The 19,784-nt window shown below is 42.0% G+C and overlaps 2 protein-coding genes across 37 annotated transcripts in view; one reads left to right on the top strand and one right to left on the bottom strand.

Annotated features, from left to right (window-relative positions):
* RAD51B (RAD51 paralog B) overlaps positions 1-19,784 on the top strand; it is a 429,615-nt gene that overhangs the window by 316,011 nt on the left and 93,820 nt on the right. For 7 of the 33 annotated variants that reach the window (XR_015288776.1, XR_015288778.1, XR_015288782.1 and 4 more), the window contains one exon: positions 723-805. The exons of 17 other annotated variants lie outside the window; for them this stretch is intronic. Coding sequence is in view for 8 of the 16 variants with exons in the window: in XM_086895905.1 (XP_086752031.1) it covers positions 723-761 (39 nt within the window). In the remaining 8 variants the exon portion in view is untranslated. Of the gene's footprint in view, positions 1-722; positions 806-7,054; positions 7,149-7,271; positions 8,146-12,689; positions 12,810-19,784 lie in introns of those variants that run through there. 9 more of the 33 variants (XR_015288779.1, XM_086895906.1, XR_015288781.1 and 6 more) reach the window with 7 other exon arrangements.
* LOC111930291 (uncharacterized) overlaps positions 12,648-19,784 on the bottom strand; it is a 53,413-nt gene continuing 46,276 nt past the window's right edge. For all 4 annotated transcript variants that reach the window (XR_015288786.1, XR_002865101.2, XR_002865102.2 and 1 more), the window contains exon 4: positions 12,648-14,708. Coding sequence is in view for 1 of the 4 variants with exons in the window: in XM_086895917.1 (XP_086752043.1) it covers positions 14,621-14,708 (88 nt within the window). In the remaining 3 variants the exon portion in view is untranslated. The remainder of the gene's footprint in view (positions 14,709-19,784) is intronic.

Here is a 19,784-nt window from a genome sequence, read left to right as displayed (position 1 = left end):
GAATTCTATCTAAATAACAATTTAAATTTTAATGAACTCTTTAGTAAAATTTTATCTATTTCTTCAGTAGAAATGAGTTCATGGTAAGGACATACTTTTTATTTTCTTTCCCTAAGTTTCTTTAAACTTTCAGTGCTTGTGAATGTAATTTGAGTTTGACCTATTTCTAGCAATCACAGAACTTGCTTCAAAATTCTGGCTGTTCTGAAAATGCTCTGTTTTGATATTGGCAGCATTTAAACCCTTCTCATTTCCTCCCCAAAACTGGAAATTCTCTCTTGATTTGTGAGAGGTAAGGAGTAGCCTAAATAATAAAATTGTCTTAAGAGACTATATAACATTTATCATGAGATGGAGTTCTATCAGCATGTAGAATTGTCTTTGGCTTGATTGCATCTCGAAGTTTAACAGAACATACTCAAATAGTTTCCAGTTCTAAGAAGTGTGTAGACCTCAGTTTTACATAAGGCTGTCTCTCCAAACCACAAGTCACTAAAGAATGTCAGTGTGATGTTTGGCAAGTTAAAGGAGGGCAGCACTCCTAAAAGGAGGGCAGCACTCCTAAAGCAGACTTGTGGTTTTATCCCTGCAGTAAGAAGACTCAAATGTTAGAGAGATTATTTTCTTTCACATGTATTATAATTTATTTTTTTCCACAGTCTGAAGTAGCAGCACCTGTGTAACCTTATTTAACTGCCTTCACACATTTTTCTTTCCCTCAGCTTATATTCTGCCAAAGTGACAAACTTTCCTCACTTTGAACTGCAAAACACCATGAAAGCATTTCTCAGCCATGTCCAATACTGTAAGTCTTCTATGCACTGTTCATTGGGAGCTGTTATTTTATTAATGCTGTAAGAACATGACTGCTCTAAAACAAGAGTATATCTTAGAAGGAAGTGGTTATAACTTGCTAAATTAACAAAAAGAAAAAAAAAATTAAAATGTTGATGCTTATAAGAATCTACTATTGGCTTAGGCCTGAGTCTTTCCCAAGAATGGATCATTCCAGATAACTTGCTGCTGCTCTTTGATTATAATTTTTGCTCCAGCAGGGGCTGTGAGGATCATACATCCATAGACTTGAATTCAGTGTTAACAAGAGGAGCTTGAAATTATGTTTCCTTAACTTTAGGTTGATCAAAAAACCCAACCTTTAAGTCTTTCCTCATTGTCTGGAGACCTGAAGGATGTTCATTCAGTTTTTGGCTTCTCAGCTCATTCTGATAATGAGAATGTTAGGCTGGGACATTTGAAACAAGTATATAAGTTCACCAAGGACAAGAGAGGCCTGAGACTTTTCACATATTTAATTTCCACTCTCTGAGACACTAGAGAAAAATTGTAATCACCATTTGCACCCGAACCAAGGAATCTTGTCTCCATTCCAGTTCATTTTCCACTCACAAGAATCTATCCTTTTCCATCACAACAGTGATGGTAGTTCACAGCAAATTATCTGCCATGTGGGTAAGTGGTATTCAGTTCCTCACTTGCTTCCTTCTGCCATCTGGTGCTCTTGCTTTGCTATCTGTTACTTCTTATCCAGCCTAACAGGGCTCACTATCCCTGGAATGGCCTAGAAATGCAGATCTGTGAAAGATAGAAATAAATCTCAAAGAGGAGGCAATTAGTAGCCTCTTTTAGTAGTATTCATTTGAGTTGAAGGTATCTGCCTTCCAGTGAGCAAAAAGTCTTATTTTTTATGGTGAACAGCCTTTTTGTTAAAGATCTTACTAACACAGGGAATGGAATTTGTTAAAATACTAATTTTATTTCCATACTATCACTTTAAACATGAGCCAACTCTGTGTTTTCCTGAGAAGCAATGAGGCTTGAGATTTTTTTTTAATTAAAAGCCAGCAAAGGTGGGGGTTTTATTTCCTTTCCCATTGAATGCATTTGAAGCACCTCTGTCTCCAGCTGGCTGTGGGAGCAGAGCCAGCCCATAATGGTTTCAAGCCCAGCGTGTGCATAGGGGAAAGGGTTTTCACCTGATTGATGACTGTGGAAGTGCCTGCAGCACAGAGTGCTGAAGCTGGTAGCACTGGAGTTGTTTAGAAGATAAGAGAGAGGAGGTGGACGTGTTTTTCAAAAGCTGGCAATTCTTCCCAGTCAAGTACAGTAAATGGCTCATGAACGGTCTCATTTCATCAGCTTGTGGGCACTCTGCTCCTTTAAACCCTTTGAAATGGTTACCAGAGGTTGAAGCCAAGATTGGTTGAACTTCCTTGCTGTCCTGATCACTGGCCTTACAGCCATTCCTTCAGGTACACTGTCAAAAGTTTTGTTACTGGGCCTATCTATCCATTGGGACTTTGCAAAAGTAGGCCTGAAAATTTTTGTTCGCCATGTATTGCTTAAAAATGCAAAGCAGGTGTGACATTTATCTATCTGCCACAGTTGTGGTATCCTTTCTGACTTTACATAAGATTTACTGCTTTCCAGGCCTCGTATTGCTCTAGTTTTAGCACGGATTTCTTAGGAAATTCATAGTATCTTATCTCTGCCTGATCCATTGCACAATGACCACATTGTCATTTCCTTAGGTATGATAACATTATTGGCCAGAGTGTCTTAACTTGCTTTAGGGCCCTGTGATCTTGCAGTCATCTTTATAGCACCTCTCCAGTGGGAATGCTTCCAGCAGTATGCTGTAGAGGAGAAGTGGGAACACTTTTGTTAATCTTCACATGTGGATAGAAATGAGGTGTATGATTTTCAAGATTCACACATTAGAGGACCAGGAAAGAGGATAGATTGTTAAGCAGCATGTGAAATGGCCCCAGGGTTGCACTCTGGAGGAGTTGAATACTTTTTGAGTGGGGAAGACAAGACATCATCAGGAGCACTTAAAAGTATAAATAAGGTAGAGGAAATACAGAGACTAGAAAGAGGGGAAGGAGACTGAGGAAAGAGCAAAGAGAAAGGCGGCATACATCTTGCTCATGGGAGTATGTGTCTGTAAAAAAGGGGATGGCTATTTGAGAATGAGCTTGTCTGCAGGTTTTCAGGTTCCTGCTTCTCACCAGCTCAGAAGCTGCATGCATGGCCTGTTTCCTGATAGATTAGTGTTTCCGTGTGGAACCATAAAGCGCAGACATGCTTGAAGATGGGCAGGTGGCAAGAGAAATAATCTGAGCTTTATGAAAAGCCAAAAATTCAGGGAGACAGACGTTTGGTTTCAGTTCTGGGCAGATGCTCAGGTCAAGTCTTATTTTGTCCAAACCACTTCCCCTACCCTTAAGCGTGATATTTTCAGAGTGAAAGGACAGACAAAGCCCAGGGAGATTCCAGAGCATGGCTTGCTTGCAGCTGGCTGGACATGGAATTCATCAGCAACAAAGCAAGACTCGCTCTTCTGCGGATATGGGAGTGCTTGGATTTGTGCACGCACGCACCAGAATAAACCAGTTCTTCCCTGTCTGCTGGGGAGGCTTCAGTTACAGTATCTGAAGCCAGAGATTTCATTTAAGCCTTTTGGACCCATTTGGACTCTGAGTGCTGTAGCCTTGCCTGCCTCCTTCCTCTCTCAGCTCCCAGCCAGAAAAATCCTCCCCCTCGCCGCCCTCCCTTTCCAGCACACACAACACAGAAAGCAAAAACCGACCCAAGCTTGCCTTTGCAGCTGGGACTTATCAGCCAGAACACACACATGTAGGTCATCCATGGGAACTCAGCAAAGTGTTGGATCAACAAGAGCACTGGGGGGGTGCAGGGCAGCAGGAGGAGCAGGGATGGAATCTTTTTTTATCGTTATTATTATTATTTTTATTATTGTCTGCTTTTTTAGAAAGGAAAAGGAAGAAAGATTACAGCAGTTTTCCTATTAAACGAAAAGATTAGCATGCCGTGGATGCTTTGCAGGGGCGTGATGAGATTTGCAGCAGATGAGTTGGTTGCTAGGCAATGCTAATGAAAAGCAGGCTTTCAAAACTTCTGTGCCATGTGGGCCCAAAAGTTATCTAGCCTCCCTCCTGCAGCCTCCACTTTCCCTACTATCCCTCCCACCCCCCCTCCCACCCCATACAACCTCCCAAATATTTTTATAAAATCCTCACCAGGAACAAGAAAGATAGATGCTGGAGTGGGCTTTTGACAACTCACTGTTCCTGAGCCACCCAGGACACACACACACACAAAGTTTGCTGAATTTCTTTTCCTCCTTAGAAAGGTCAAAAACAAAACCCCACCCCCATTCCCCAAACCAAACCAAAAAAAAAAAAAAAAAAAAAAAAAAGGAAAGAAAGAAGAAGAAAAGTTAGCAGTGGCTTCCAAAGCAGCTCGGTCTCCGATTTCAGAGTTCAGTCAGAGTTTAGGGCTTGCATGTGTGTGCATGTTGGGGGTAGGTACGTGTTTGTTTTTGATTTCTCTCCATGCGTTTTCAAGCTGTGCTCTAGCTCTTCCCCTCCTCCCATCCTGCTGCAAGCCTCCTTTCCCTTTCAAGGCCTTCTGACACAATGAGCTTATTTTCCCATGCTCCCTGTGAAAGCCGGGGTATGTGCGTGAAAGCTGCAGCCTCAGAGGACTCTTTTAAATACAGAAATTGAACGTTGCTGAAGCTACAGGCAGGGTTTCTGCTATTTTTACAAATGACCCATGTCTTGCTCCCCTTCTCAGAAGTATCAGCATTCTTAGATATCTTACCATCTGTCTCTCCCAACTGTTTTTTTAAGTGAGTTTAATGTTGATATCACAGCATTGAAGACTGCTGTTTACTGCTTGCTCCATGTTCTCCTTACTGCAGTTACTGCAGTGACTTGTGTGCCTCAATCCTAAGGCAAAGTCCTTTCATATGAGCAAAAAAGTTTATTTCCATGCTCACCTGTAGACTAAAACTGTCAAAGAGGCTTCATTTAACAAGATCTAATTCTAAATGATCCAATGGAGTGATGTAGTCCTGTCAAGAAAAAGCAACATTTCAAAGTTACTGAGCTATCTTGGGCCTGTAGATTGGGCAGGAGAACCTGCAGAAGCAGAGCCTCACTGCACTACCCATTCTGAGATTTCACCCATCCCCTGCTGCAGTATATCATATTGGATGTAAAGTCTCCCTTCAGTGCCACTCTTTATTTTTTCATGAATGCTTCTGGGGAGGTAAGAGGTTAGCATGAATTGGAAACAAAATTTAAAATTACTGTGCAGAGTGAATACAAGCCTCATATGGGGTCCCATATAGTCCAAGTTTGGCAGATCTTGGTTGTGGTCTGCAGAAGTCAGTGGCACTTGGCCTAGTGAAAACAAGAGCCTTTGAGGGGAATGTGGGATTGTTTTGTTTTGTTTTGTTTTGTTTTCAAACACACTGGAGCAGCTTTGTTTTGCCTGGACTCTTTCTCACTGATGCCAGTACGAACTGTTAATCAATAAGAAATTCCTTGGGCAGACAGATTCTATGGGGCTGCTGCAGTAACCTCTTTATACCATGTTTCAGATGGCAGCAGCCTATATATCCTTTCTTTTTCGTTTTCTTCTTTTTTTCTACCACCAACCCTGTTTTAGTCAGTACAGTGTGGATAGATTATATATTAAGCAAATGTCTTAATCATATGTTGTTGTTGAAAATCTCAAGGCATTCCCTCCAGAAGTTAATCTTTCAGTTGTCAGTTAGGGGAATTCAATTCTGCTTCCATAGATTCTCCCGCTGTTTCAATTAAATAAGGATGGCAAATTTCTAAATGCTTGGGAATACAGCCAGCTGCTGTGTGCAGACTGTGGGATGACTATTCAGGTAACACTCCAATATCTGAAGTAAGAATTTTGGCCCTGCAGGACATGTTATAGGACATGTTAGGAAGTGTAGTAAGGGCAGAACTACCATGTGTCCTCCTTCCTTTTCTTTGTCAGGCCAAGGAAAATGCCTAGACAGTATCACATTTTTGAAACCCGGCTCCAGGCATTCCAAGTTTGTACAGACATGCCCGCAAGGTATTGTTGGCCATTTGAAAGGGAAACTTATTTGTCATGTTTGTCTAAGCTGTTGTGTAGTGCTGTCCATGTGGCTAACTGCTGCCCCCAGTTCCATTCCAGTTCTGGATACAGGCATTCCTTTGTGTAGCTCAGTCCTCTCTGATATTTTCTAGATTAAAAAGTGATGTACAGATTGACAATGGGGGCATCTCTGACAAAAACCATTATCTGATGTTCTACACTCTGAAATCAAACCCCAGCATGTGCCCTTACCACAGAGTTTTGCTCCCACCAGAGTGGTGTCCCAAAGCCTTGAATGTACACACTGTCTGGAGTCACTCCATGTACTGCATGTCTTAGAAAGTGACCAAAGTGCTACAAAAATGCCTTGCTTAATAATGTTACAGAATTACATAAGAAATGTAGAAGATGGCAACCTTTCATTGACACATGGCTGCATTTTTTGCTGTTACATTAGCAACTATGAATTTTGGCCAGTCAGGGTTGACAATGTTGGTCATTAGGGAACACATCTGATGGTCACCTCTCTGACCACTGTGCATGCTATATTTTGTATTCACACATGCAAAAATTCATACAGAAAGCACTAACCCCTTCAACAAAAAGGAGCCAGACCATGTGATTTATCTGCATTACTTGTGGGAGATCAAGTTGGGATAAATCAGTTCAAACATTTTATCCTTTAGTCTTCAAGGTGTTTGATTTGTGTAAAGAGTAGCTGACTCATTTCAAATGCGTGGCTAAAAGCACTCTTGATAGCAAACTTTCCCTCGCAGAAGACTTGCATGTGTGCCCACTGGAGTCAGTGGACTTTCTAGGGAGTAAGATAGGGTGCATAACAGATTTGGGGGTAAGTACTAGCAGACCTACACAAGCAGAGCAGTATTTGCTGATTGAGAGACAGCAAAACATCTATTTTTTCCCTAAACAAATGCTATGTCACTGAAATTTGCATTGGATTTCTGGTTGATATGACTGCCACTGCCATCCCTACTGATTGTTTGGAGAAGGTCCTCTGCAGATTCACATACACTCAATTGATCATGAATGAAACTAAGAGCAGTTATTAATCTTACTGCCTGGTTGCACTCTAAACCGCCTTCTAATCCTGCCTCTGTTCTCTCAGACAAAGAATGCAGTGAGATGAAGGCAGGATCAATGCCAGCGTGGAGCTGCCCTTTTTAGTAGTTGTCGTGGCAGGGTTTTATACATCAGCAACAGTGAGTAGTTCCCAGTGTACTGGAGAAGAAGGGAGGGAAGATGAATTAAAAGAGTCAGATGTTGTGCTCCTGAAGGGATGGCAGAGTCCCATCCTGATTCTTGGTCTCTGGTGAATTTTTCAGTTCCTCATATTTAATGACTGACCTAACGAGACATTACAGCCCTCCTGCCCTTTGGAGATCCATGAAGAGCTCAGCACAAGCTAAGAAAGGGTGCATTGTGTCTTTGATCCAATGGGCACTATTTCACAGGCTGGCAGATTTAATAAAATCTCAGAGGAACCTCAGCTCATTTTTTAAGAGGCTTAACATTGAGTTAAAAGTTCCCTTTACTCCTGCATTGTTGGAGACCATTCCCTTCTTGTGTACTGCCAGAGGACCTGCAGGGAATTGTGGCTTCATGAGACCAGATTGGATGTAGGCAGCTGGTTGAGACTGGGTCAAATCTGCAGGAGCAATAGCGGGATGCAAGATGCTTTCTAAGCCTTTTTGTTTCTTAGTCTTTGAAGTCGTCCAGTGCCTCACATGCAGTGTGACAACTTTGTTCCACACCTGGAAAGAAAGCCAAGCTACTGATAAGGCCTTTTGATTAGTAATTTTGAGCTGCATGACATGAAAAACTGTGTAATACCACTGCTTCTGGTAATGTTATTTGTCCCACCATTAACACTAAGTTATCCTGCTGTCTTCACAACCAGAAATAGGTACAAGTTCACTATCACGAAGTCCTCCCCTGATAAAATGTTTATGGACATAGCCAGAAAGCAAGTGTGAAGGTGGAGAAGATCTTACAGACTGATGAATTGGAGCTTTAGACAGTGCCATATTTTCTTGTTCAAAGCTGCTAATCTAATATAAAAAAAGCAAAAGGTGGGGAAGAAGAGCAAGGAGCTAGGTAGGCTGGAAGAGATTCCTTGAACAGCAAGCTACCCTTGATGTTCAGTGGTGAAAACTTGGAAACTTCTGCACCAGGAAGCAAATTACACTGTGCCACTTTGGAGTGCAGGTCTAGAGCAGGTCAGAATCTGAAAACTGATGAATACTGGGAACTGCAGAGTTTGTTTTTGAACATCTGAGCACTTTAACTACTCTGCTCACTTCTGTTATTGTTATGGAGGTGCTGGTTGTGGACTGCATGGGTAATTTCACAGCAAGAGTTCCAGTGTAAGCCATATGTTTATCCTTCACTCTAAATTTATATAGAACAACAACTATTGCTAGGAAAATGTTAGTGATTAGTTTAAGGGGGCAAAAGGATTTTGCTTAGATTTTCAACAGTGCAGGGTAAATTCTTCCAAAGTACCAAGCACTCAAATACTACCCTTTTTTGAGAAATGAAGTATAGGTTGCATGGTATTTCAGTCACCACTAACTCTAAAGTAGAATCCTTTCTAAACTCAGAAATTCAGTGCTAGGTTACTGCCCACTCCCTTGGATATGGCAGGCTGCTGCAGTTTTGCATTTGCAGCAAAAATGGAACCTCCACCTAAGGACCAGTAGTTAAAACTTTTATTGTCATTGATTGAAGTTTGGCCTTCTTGGTCAATAAATGTTCACATTCTGTAAGAAGCTTTAACATGAGCAACTAGTCAAAATTGGCACCTGAAATGATTAGAGATGGGAAAAAGAATGCTCCAAACCCTTTATAAGAACTTTTGCCAATGTATACATCTCCTGTAATAAAGTGTTTGAGGCCCCCAATTATTGAGCCTTGTAAGATCCAGCAGAACAATGTTCCCTTCCTGTTGGCAAATGCAGATCTGCAGAGATGAACAAAATACAGTCTCCACAGATATTTTTATGATAACTTTTTTCTTGAGAGAAGATAGTGAAGGGGGACAAATGCTTTCAGGAAGAAGAAATTACTGTTTGGAACTGGTATGTCTAGGGGCACTGTTGAATATCAAGAGAAAACAAAGTTAAATGAACTATCACAAAGGAAGAGGCAGTCATGAAAAAGGCAAAGATGATTTGTGAGATTTTGCAATAGCCTCCCAAGGGGAGTAAGGCCTTTTGCTTGAGACATTTAAAATTAGACTGGACAGAGCAATGGAAATTCAGTGTATGTACACCCCATGGGACAGAGTGGATAAGCCACTGGGTCTCCCTTTGCATGTTCCCTTACTCTTTTGTAACTCTTCCTGAATACCTCCGTTCCAAATAATAATTTGTTTTCCCCAGACGCCCATCCTGATTCTCTGTTCCTCCCCTTTTCCCCTTTAAGAAAGGAGCTGTGTTTGATTCATGGTGTCAGCTATCTTCCAAGCTCTGATCCAGTCCCAGGGGTGGGAGCTCATGGGACTGATGAGGGTAGGAGTGATCAACTGCAGACTTTCCTGTTGCTGAGCTTGCTGCAGGCCTGACCGTTTTTAAGACCTCAACAGATGTTTCTGCTTAGAAACTATTGGCATCTTTATGGACTGTTTTTTCCATTCTTCCCTCTCGGCCCATGTCCAAGCAGCAATGAATTATGTAAGACTACATTCTAGCCTCTTCTTTATTATTGTTTCTGTAGATGCATCTCTAAGAAGTACATCTACAGTTCTCTCTACCTAATTTTAGATGCATCAGCTTTCTCTTTGACCAAAACACCAAGCTACTCTTAAAAACACTTATGTGTCTTTTCGTCATCTTTCAGACACAGATGCCAAAAGTGCAAATGCTACAGTTCCAACTCGTGGCTTCAGATTTAAGATGTCTCTCACTGTTCATACTGCGGTTTTAATCAATATGCCTTTTACTTAAAAGTTAACCCCTTGCTATGGAGCTGCCTGTGTATTCTTATTGCTGGTACTTCGCAAACTGTAATTAATAAGTATTTGAAGGAAATTTAGAAACTGCTGCTGGAGCTCAAAATGGCTACAAGAAGCATCATCCCTACCTGGTTTAGTGGTTTAGCTGTCAGTTATTAGAAATGGAGACATTTCAGACAGTCTTGGGTAGAAGAAAAGCACTGAGCTTTTTTATTTGCAGTGTTGATAAGCACTTGTAATCCCGCAAAATACATGGTGTAATGTGTGCAGGGCACCTGATGCAGTCTGCATAGTCTTAACCCTTTACCATTGTACAGCAAAACTTCAAAGCTCAAGACTGGCTAGATTAAGTTTCTTTAAAAGATGATCTAAGTAATATGTGCAAGACCACATGGAGATTACTTTAACTCAGAAGACAGAAATTTTCTGCATTGGAAAATTTGGCAGACTAGTACTTAATTTCAGATGTACTATAGTAGCAGAAATGAACTGTTTCCTTCTTTGGGAACACACAACTAGAAGGAGACAAAGTAATTTAGCCAGTGTGCCACAGCCAAATGTGGGATTTTCATGCAGGCCTATGTTTAGTTATTACAGCAAAGGGTTGCTGTAAATCCTCTTGATGCACTTTAGCAACTGAATTCCCACTGGAAGAAAAGCACATCTTTTCCAGTGTAATACTCTCATTGTTCACCACCTCAAACTCTTTCTGTGATTGTGCTACTCTGACAAGGCACAATGCCACTGCAAATGGTCTTCTTGGCATTTTACCCTTTCAGCAATCTAGTGGTGCTGATATAAAGTTATTGAGTAGAGGACTTCCTTTTGTTTGCAGTACATGAATACTTCTCAAGTAACAGCCAAGCAGTTACACGTTGTCCTACCCAGGTGCCTCTGCACTGGTTTTGCAGGACTGTGAGGGCTAAAAAAAGACTCAGTCCTGTCTCAGTACCTTGTCTGGGACTGCCCAGCACGAGAGTCAGTGGTACTGGTGGATGTGATGTGGCTTTGGATCACAGAGACAAGCAGGACTGGTTGTCCAGCCACTGGGGTCCTACTCTAAAGAGAGCAGAGTGCAGTATTGTCAGTGCATGCACTGGATGTACCTCAGCTGGTCCATGTGGCCTGGGCTCACAAAAGCCCTCAGTGAAGTACCCTGCATTTTTACTCCTGAAAGTAGAGTGCTGAATCTCACATGGTGAGAACTGAAACATATACAGTAGCAGAACATGAGTTAAATTGCCCCATCTTTTTCTGACTTTCAGTAGAAAACCATACAATTAGGATAGTGAGGTCATCCAGTTCGTCATCTTTTTTCAGTAATTGCATTTGTGTGAGAATTGCATACAGCAGGCATTATGGTAAAAAGGGATTTTTTTAAAAGCATTAAAATATTGATTTAATGGAAGATAAAACATTGTTAATGGGAGGAGGTATTTCCCTGGATTTGAACCAGGGAGTGCCATTGCAGTTGTCAACATTTTGTTGACTAATGTAAAGAAGGCACGAGCTCTGTGCCCTAATGTTCAGAGAGCTTGACATTGCACAAACATCTTTGTCATACATCCCTACTGCTCCCTGGTTTTGCTGTTACTGTTAAGACCTAGTGCTCTGCTGGTGAAGAGTCAACACAAACTGAAGAGACCCAAGCTAAATTCAAGAATTCTTGTGCTTGCTCCTTTAGACTATGCTGTTTTCCTTAGGAGTGTTTAATTCACTTCAGGATCCAGGAGACCTATGAGCCAAGCTTTGAGCCATTATCCACTAACAAAAATCTGCAATAATAGGAAATGGAGCATGTAAGCTGCCTTGCCAAGGAACTTCATGCTCTCTTTTCTCAGAGGTCTCTGTGCTGAAGGTCTCCCCAATCTCTCCCTGTTAAATATGAATCTCTTAGCTCCCCAGAGTCTATGGCTGACCCCCTGGCTAATGGCTTTTTGCCAGTCCTGTTTTGTATGTTATATTGTTGGCTGACACTGCACTTTTACAGTTTTGTTTCTCATGGTTGTAGGAGTGGCCATTTTCATTTCAATAAATATATCTCTTTGCCCAGTACGCAGTATTCTCCTGGCAACTTGGTGCTCACAGACTATAGGGAGCTGTAAACAACATTGTTTATACTTTCTGCTGATACCAGAACATTAGCATATAAATAGAGGAGAGATTTAAACAGGCTAAAACAACTCCAGCCTGGCCTATTGGGAAGGGTGGACAATCTGCTTTTCACTCTCCTTGCCAAGGATGTCAACTTTTCTGTGGGACTATTGCAAGAATGAAGGGCTTAAAGAGATGGGAAGCTTTTATCTGACAAAAGAAAGGTCGATGAGCCTTAGAAATGCAGAAACACACTGAATAACAGTCTGCCTGTTGGGATTTCCTTGTAAGCCCTGTTGGTGTTAGTGTGGGCATGTGGAGGGAGGGGAATTACTTAAAAATCACCACAGAGCTGATGGATAAGAGCTTCCTTTAAATGGAACTTGCAGCAAAGTTTTAAAAATATGATAATTACACCTGCAATGAGCTTACTGCTTTAGAAGAAGTAGTTTCACTTACCCTAAAAAAACATATCATATGATCTTTACATTTTTTAGCTGCAGAGTATTTTAGAAACATGGTACAGCCAAATACTAAATAAAATAACCTCACATATCTTATTAATCTATTGAATTACTAAAATTCCAATCACTTTTGGCACCAGTGAGAGATAGGCACAAATGCTGTAGTTACCATCAAATTGCTTGAGTCCTTTTTTCATGCAGTTGAAGTTTGATTTTATTTTTCATCATAGAATATGTAAAGCAGGGTTAACAGGAACACAGATACAAGGGAGAAAAGAGGTTCTCAGTTAACAGTCCATTGGAAACCAGAGACCAAGACAAGGAAATAAAACAGCCAGAGATATTTCCAGGTGAGAAAGAGATACTGTGGGATTGTTAAGAAAGCTGTCACATAAAGAATGGGGGTGAAACTGTGAAACAGAACTTAACTGTGTTGGAATTTGTTGTGGGCTTTGCAAATGTGCCCCAGTGGCCTGTAGACCTTTGCACAGACTTCCATTTCAGGTCTGGGCAGCTTCGTGTGGAGCAGCCACTTGCCCCATTTTCCTTCTCTCTGCTGGAAGGGGGAATGTTTGTGATGTTAATTTTCTTCTTCAGAAGCAGTGAAATTTTGTGTCAAAACAAGCAATTCCCATGGTTGTTTTGTACCATCAACTTTCTGCTGCCTCTAGAAAAGAGTGGTTTCAAAGTTACATTGCCAACATTAGCAGAAACACTGTGACTTGCACAGTGTTTAATACACAGAAGTTGCTGTAGGAGTGTCCTGCATAGCCACCATAAATATGGTGCTGAGTGGGGCACGTGAAAAAGAGGAGGAGATGGAAACTGAACTGGCTTTTACTCTAGGTCTCTTCTAGACCTCTTCATCTGATGCATCTGCATTTGGTCTTCCCAGTGGTTTGACTCAAGTCCTGGAATAACTGGCAGTGGCGGTAAAACACAAGTCAAAAGGCACTTTTCAAATCAAAGTGCAGTGCACACACAAGCTGGTGCCTGTGCAGTCAGGAGCTATTGCAAGCAGGAGACAAACCTGTTCCTTGTTTGGGGTGCAATTGCCCATGATAAACCTGCCTTTGTGGGTAGGCAAGACAACTGCACACTGCTGGGGTGGCTCTGTGAGAACAGGAGACATTTCTGTGCTGGGGGACAGTGGTTGTTCCAGAAGGGGAGAGGCATTAGGATTGAGGATTGCAGAAGACTTGTATTTCAGAAAAGGCCTTGATCACAAAGCCACCATATTCTCCCACAGGATTAGTTGCCCTTAGCTTAACCTCATTAACAGTAATTATAAAGTCTGACACATTTCACTGGCATTATCTCCCTAGTATCATGTTGTAGGATTTCTTCCCCCTGCTTCTGTTTTTTTATCTGTCTGTTGGATTAGAGACCAGAGTTTTTCACTATGTTATCTCTCTAGGTTTTTTCCTCCAATGTAAACTGGCCAGTTTTAGTGCAGGACACATTGCAGTGATCAAAGTTTAGTATCTCACTTTTGTCAGGCAAATGTGAGATGAAAGGGACAGCTAGTTGTTGTTCAGATAGTAGCCTTAATACCACTGGGGGTAAAACTGTGCTTTGTCTTGAGGTTGGAATTCCAGTCCCATGGTTTTTATCATTCTTTAATGAGTGTAGGCCTAGAAAAATGTTCTCCATCTTATGGAATTTCTGTGTCTCTGTTGGGAAGGAGATGGATAGAGCACAACTGTTCTGGTGTCTTGAGGGAAAGGTTAATTAAGTACTAAAAGTCTTGTGTTCAAGGCAGGGTGATCAACCAAAGATTTAACAAAGGAGAGGAGCTAGAAAGTGTATATACACTAATTTAATTTGCTTAAAGGATGTTGTGCCCAAATGACAGAGGAAGGATTCTGTTCCAACCTGGCAAACGTGAAAACTATGCTGAGATGCTCTTAGCTACTGTGGATCTCCAGCACCAAAACCAGAGTGAGACAGGAATTGTGGCACTGGGACTAAGTGAGCTCCTTGATCATGCAGTCCCCATGTTGGATTTAAAGTATCACAGTGGACATTCTTCTTTTCTCATGCCCAAAGATCGAGTAGAGGGAAACCAGAGCAATGCTGTAATCATTAAAAGCCCAAGACAGAGAGATGATACCTGGAGCTGAGCTATATTAAATGTTAGCTCCTGCTCTATAAACTCAGTTTATGTTACATGTGACAAGGTAAGTGGACGTTTCCCCTTCCTCAGTTTGATCGTCACTTGTAACTCAGGCAGGTCCCATTTGTTCTCCCTAAAATAAAAAAAAAAATAAAAATAAATTAAAAAAAAAAAAAAGAAAAACAAAAAAAAAAGAAAAAAATGTGATAGGCCCTGTTGTATATACTCCTCTCACCAGAGGGCAATGAAGTCAAATCTGTTAGTATAGGCCTGTCTGGACTTACATAAGTGATGCCCCCTGTGTGCTGAAACCCAAGAACACCACCTGACTAGGCAATAGTATTTGAATAGAAAGGTGGCACTGGGTCAGGGTGACTCCAGCACAACAGGTGGCACACAGATAAGCAGGCTGCCCCAATTGTCCGAAAAACAGCATGGGATACCAGTGGGAGGACTTGGCAGCAGTCACTGCAGGAGTAACTGGCATTCACACCTACTTTGTGGCAGATAAACTTATCTGCATCTCAGTAAATCTGCTTCCAAAGTGGCTTTAATAGCCTGCATTAATAAGCCAGATGCATTGCAAAAACAATGGGGTTTGATGGCAAGACACTTCCATTCCAAGCAATTGAATTCAACCTGAGGCACAGTTCAAGTGCAGAGAAGCCGTGAAGGACAGAAGGCCTGCAGGGAACCAAATGGGAAGAGAGTAAAGCATGAGCTGCTGCCTGTCCTTGGAGGATTTTAAAGAGGATGGATGTGAACCGATAGAATCAAAAGTGAAGGGGAGAGGTTAACGAATGCAAAGATCTGCATTTGTAATGTCTTAATTTTTCCATTACCTTTCCTTATTCTCTCTAGAGCGCTGCTATTCCATCTCACAGCAATAAGCAGCTCAGCCAAGGACTGTCATTTTGTATTCTAGTCTGACCCAGTATTTTGCAGAGTGCCAAACAACCACAGTGTGGATGCCTCAACCCTCCCCCCAGCCCCAACACACAGAGGAGCATCTATGCAAAGCCTTACAAAGCCTTTCAAATGTCCTGCAAGTGGGACAAAGATAGGAGGAAATGAGATCTCTTCTCAGATTTCAAGAGTCCATTTAAATTTCATACTATGTGGGTGAACTGGGGTTCTCACCAGCAGGCTTTGGGAAATGAAATTTTTGCTTTTATGTACCAGCTTGACTTTAATTCAGGAGCCCCATCACAGCTACTATTTAACATTTGACTTTGAGGCTGTTGGAGACAAATGTGTTTGGAGCGTGTTTTGAGGGACAGTGACTTCCTGTGAAGCCTTGTGGCCAGGTTGCAGCTGAATCTGAGCCTGCTCAAACAGGTGATCCTATTTCTAGTCAGAGTGGGCTGAGGGCAGGACAAGCTAAGGAGGACCAGCTCCCACTCCCTCCTGGAGCAGCTAAACAGTGTGTTGCCTTACAGCTCTTGCTCATACTTGTGCTGTGGTGAAGGATTTTAGCCTCTGGAGCTATTGATCCATCAACAGGCATGAACACAAAAGGTGTATTTGCTACAAAAGCACTGACCTGGGAAGATGGCGGCTTGGCCAGGCCAAGCTGGGGGGCACCCGCTGTGCCTTCCCTACTTGCCACTTGATAAATACCCCGCTCCTTCCCCCACCCTCCTGCCCATTTTCCACAGCAGAGAGCAGACACAAGGGGACCCTTTCATCTTGGCACATCCCCTTGCTGATTAATGTGATGCAATGTTCCCACAACACCACCACTATGCCGGCCATGTAATTAGGCAGGAGATAATGAATGCTTCAGAGACTATTCAGGCAGCAGTGCCCGCCTCCCTGCCGAACAAGCTCCTTTCTCAGCAGTGAAACCAAGTGGAAGGAGCAGCAGCAGAAATGCCATTGGTGCCGCGCTTAATTGTGCAGGAACCGGGGGCTTTCGCAGCAGAAAGTAGAGTAAGAGCCAGTGTGGGAGAGATGGGCAAGTGGATCTACTCTGATATCTTGGGGCCAAACTCTTTTTTTGTGTCTTTTCATGTGTTTGACCTTATGGCAGGAGAAGCCTTAAATGTGCACATCTCTGGTTTTGTATGTGTGTGCCTTTTTTGTTTCAAATCATTAGGGAAAGACATCATTTAATAAGCATAGGAGTCTGTCTTCTCAGTAACCCAGAGGCAAAGATGCTGGTGCTACTTAGTGGCCTTTGAAATGTGGGAAACGCACTGGGGACACAATAGGCTTATTCTCTTTTAGGGGGCTTTACAGTTAAGCTGCCATTGTCTGGCTAACATTAGCAAGAAAGATACTCTCCTTTCTCCCGACCTCTGTGTGGACTCTGAGAAAACAACCAATTGGTTTAAAATGCACTATCCAAATGCCTTCAGATCATGGAAGAATAAAGCCACCAAGGAGCTGAAAGTCTGTCTCATCAGCTGGAAACCAATGAAACTGCTGTCAAAGATCTTAGCAGAAATTCTGTTTTCTGCTCAAATTGCTTTCTGCACTTTTTTATTATTTTGCTTATTGATGCAAAATCTTTTTAGACCTCATACCTGACCATACTACCTACTAAATGTCAGCAGTACAACCTGCTGTAAGCAACTGGTAAAACTCATCATAAACTGACTTCAGTAGTTATAAAAATAAAAAGGGTAACTGAAATTTTGTGCTCAGGACAAATAGGTAGAAAACAGCTGTTGTGATAGTGATGAATCAGGGAAGCTCAGTTTCTGTGAGGATTACGTTAATTTCTGAGGAAAAGGTCACTGGAGGGTGGAGTATATCAGAAAGAGGAATTTGCAAGTTATAAAATAGAACAATTCATATGCACACTCACATTTAAGCCTGCTTCGAGCCTCCAACAAGCTCTAAAGCCATAGTGTATCCTTTTGTAAATAAGTACGTTCCCAGGCAGACCCACTGATCACCCTACTGAATTAAATGACAGACTCTTTTGTGCATCCCTTCCTGAATGACAGATGGATGCAAGTTATATTATTCTATTGCTTAAACACGTTTTCTAATCAATTTATATATAATGTGCTGCAGGTCACTGCTGTGCATTTTGACACTGCATCAGAAAATTCCTAGGCTTTCCTAAGTATCTATAATGTCAAGAAAAGAGATTTCACTGAGAATCTTACCATGTTGCAAAGTAATAGTAGAACTGTGACCAAAAAAGAAAAATATGGCAGGGAGAACAGCTCTTAGAAAAGAAAATTAGTTCCACTGACATCTTCACAGAGCTGCCCAGCAGTATGCATAGTCGTGTGCCTCCGTGTCATACAAACACACTGCACGTGTTTGTGCCATGCTCTTGTGTCCCAAAGCAGGTGCACGTAGTCTCGCTGTAACCCGCGGATCATGCGTCGTTCATTTCTCCTCCCTCTGTCACATGCACAAACATGGCCTACAGACTCTATATGTGAAACAGATGACACTTAGTGCTTCTAACATTGATGGGTCAGCATTTTATTGATGTCAGTGACTCAAAGGTTAAGAGGCAAAAGGACAACTGAGGAGCCCCATTGCTCCTGCCCAGAACTGGGAAAGAACTCTGTACTGAAAAGAGATTCAAGTGTTTTCCATCTGTCTGTGCTATTTGCTGCCATGGAATCATGCTCTAACACCAACCTAGGTCATTCTCTCAGCATGATGTCTTCCAGAGGAATGTGAAGGCAGTGTCAGCATTTATTCTGATTTCTAACCTGGACCTATACTGAAGAGCACCATTCCTGTGGACTGACCAGGCTGAGCTAAAGGTATTTGATTATCTCACTGACAGCTTGAGACAACATCCTATAACGGTGAGCATGCCCAACAGGTTTCAATAGGAATGAAAACAAGCACAAGTCATGCAGGATCTATGAGACCAGCTTGATCTCATAAAGTAGGGTATCTCCTTGAGATATCTCTCTTCGTCTGCCTAAGTTAACAAAGCAAATTGCATCAAACTTCAGCATGCATTGCACATCTGGGAGTGAATTTTCCGGGACAAAAGCCATTCAGTCACCAAGAGTTCAGTGACATGACCTTTCTCAGAGCAACCCACAAAGAGATTGGCACTTCTAGAATGATGTGATTTTGACAACATCTGGAGTTCAGTTGTCTCTGGTAAAACAGATGTTTCACTTCTGCTGATCACAAATTTTTCCCCATGTTCACCATTCTAAGTTCTGTTTCAAGCAGTATTCAGCCAAGAAATGAACATGCATTTGCTTGGAAACTGTTCCAAAGAATATCCTAGGTGAACTTCAGAATGTTTTGCTGCTTTACTTGCTCTTGACAAGCTCTGAAACCCATCCAGATCTCTAATTGGGATGGAATTTCTTTAGCATTTTTCCTATCGGCCCTAGTGATATGAGGACCATCCCAGTGAAATGCTGATAGTGTAGTAGGAAGAAAAAAGGTAAAGGAAGAGTCTCTTTGTTACTTGCCTTGCTGTCACTCTAACAAGGAAAGAGTAATGCAGCAACCTACGCTCCCAAATTGTGCTAAATCGGGACCATATTCTGGTCTCTTACGGCTGTTGCAAAATACATCAAAAGATAAGTTAGGTAAGAGTAATGATACTAAATAGCACCGTGATCACTGAGCCCTTGCTGGGCTCTTGCTGTGGCTTGTGTAGACTCACAAATTTCTGCAGGCAGAATGCAGTATGTTAAGAAGTCAATAGCATAACAGTTCATAATTCAGTTTTCATTTGCTTTGCATTTTAGTCTTTCAATAAGAGTGAAACCCTAAAAGAAGCTCTCTTCTGGCACAGCATAAGAGGTTCACCAACCATTTCTGGAATGTTTCAGAGCAGAGGAACATCAATACTGGCACAAGAAATCAAACCAGGAGAAGGAGGCAAGACCAAAGTACATCTCCAGCAAACCTCAGCACCTAGGGCAATATTTCCACACAGGTCTGAGCAGGTGTGGGAATAGATGCCATTTGTGCCAGGTAGAGTGCCATGACTGTAAGACAGAAGTTTTGCTGGGAAATAGAAGGGAGAAAAGGGAGCAGCAAGAGGCCTGGCATGGTACTGAGCTCAATCCTGACTCTGCACCCCACATCTGGCATCAGTGCAGTGGTCTGGCCCTGTGCTCCCTGTCCTCCCATGCCCAGTACAATACCAGCCACATGTGAAACTACTGACTCACACCCAAGAACAGTCTTGGTTTTACCTGTGTTTGGTTCTCCATGAAGCACTGCATAATCATGTTCTTACACAAAATCCTCTCTCAAG

This window comes from Cyanistes caeruleus, chromosome 6 (assembly GCF_971803275.1).
Source record: "Cyanistes caeruleus chromosome 6, bCyaCae1.hap1.1, whole genome shotgun sequence".
NCBI classification, from domain to species: Eukaryota; Metazoa; Chordata; class Aves; order Passeriformes; family Paridae; genus Cyanistes; species Cyanistes caeruleus.
The sequence above is the reverse complement of the archived record's forward strand: the minus strand, read 5'-3'. Positions and strand labels throughout refer to the sequence as shown.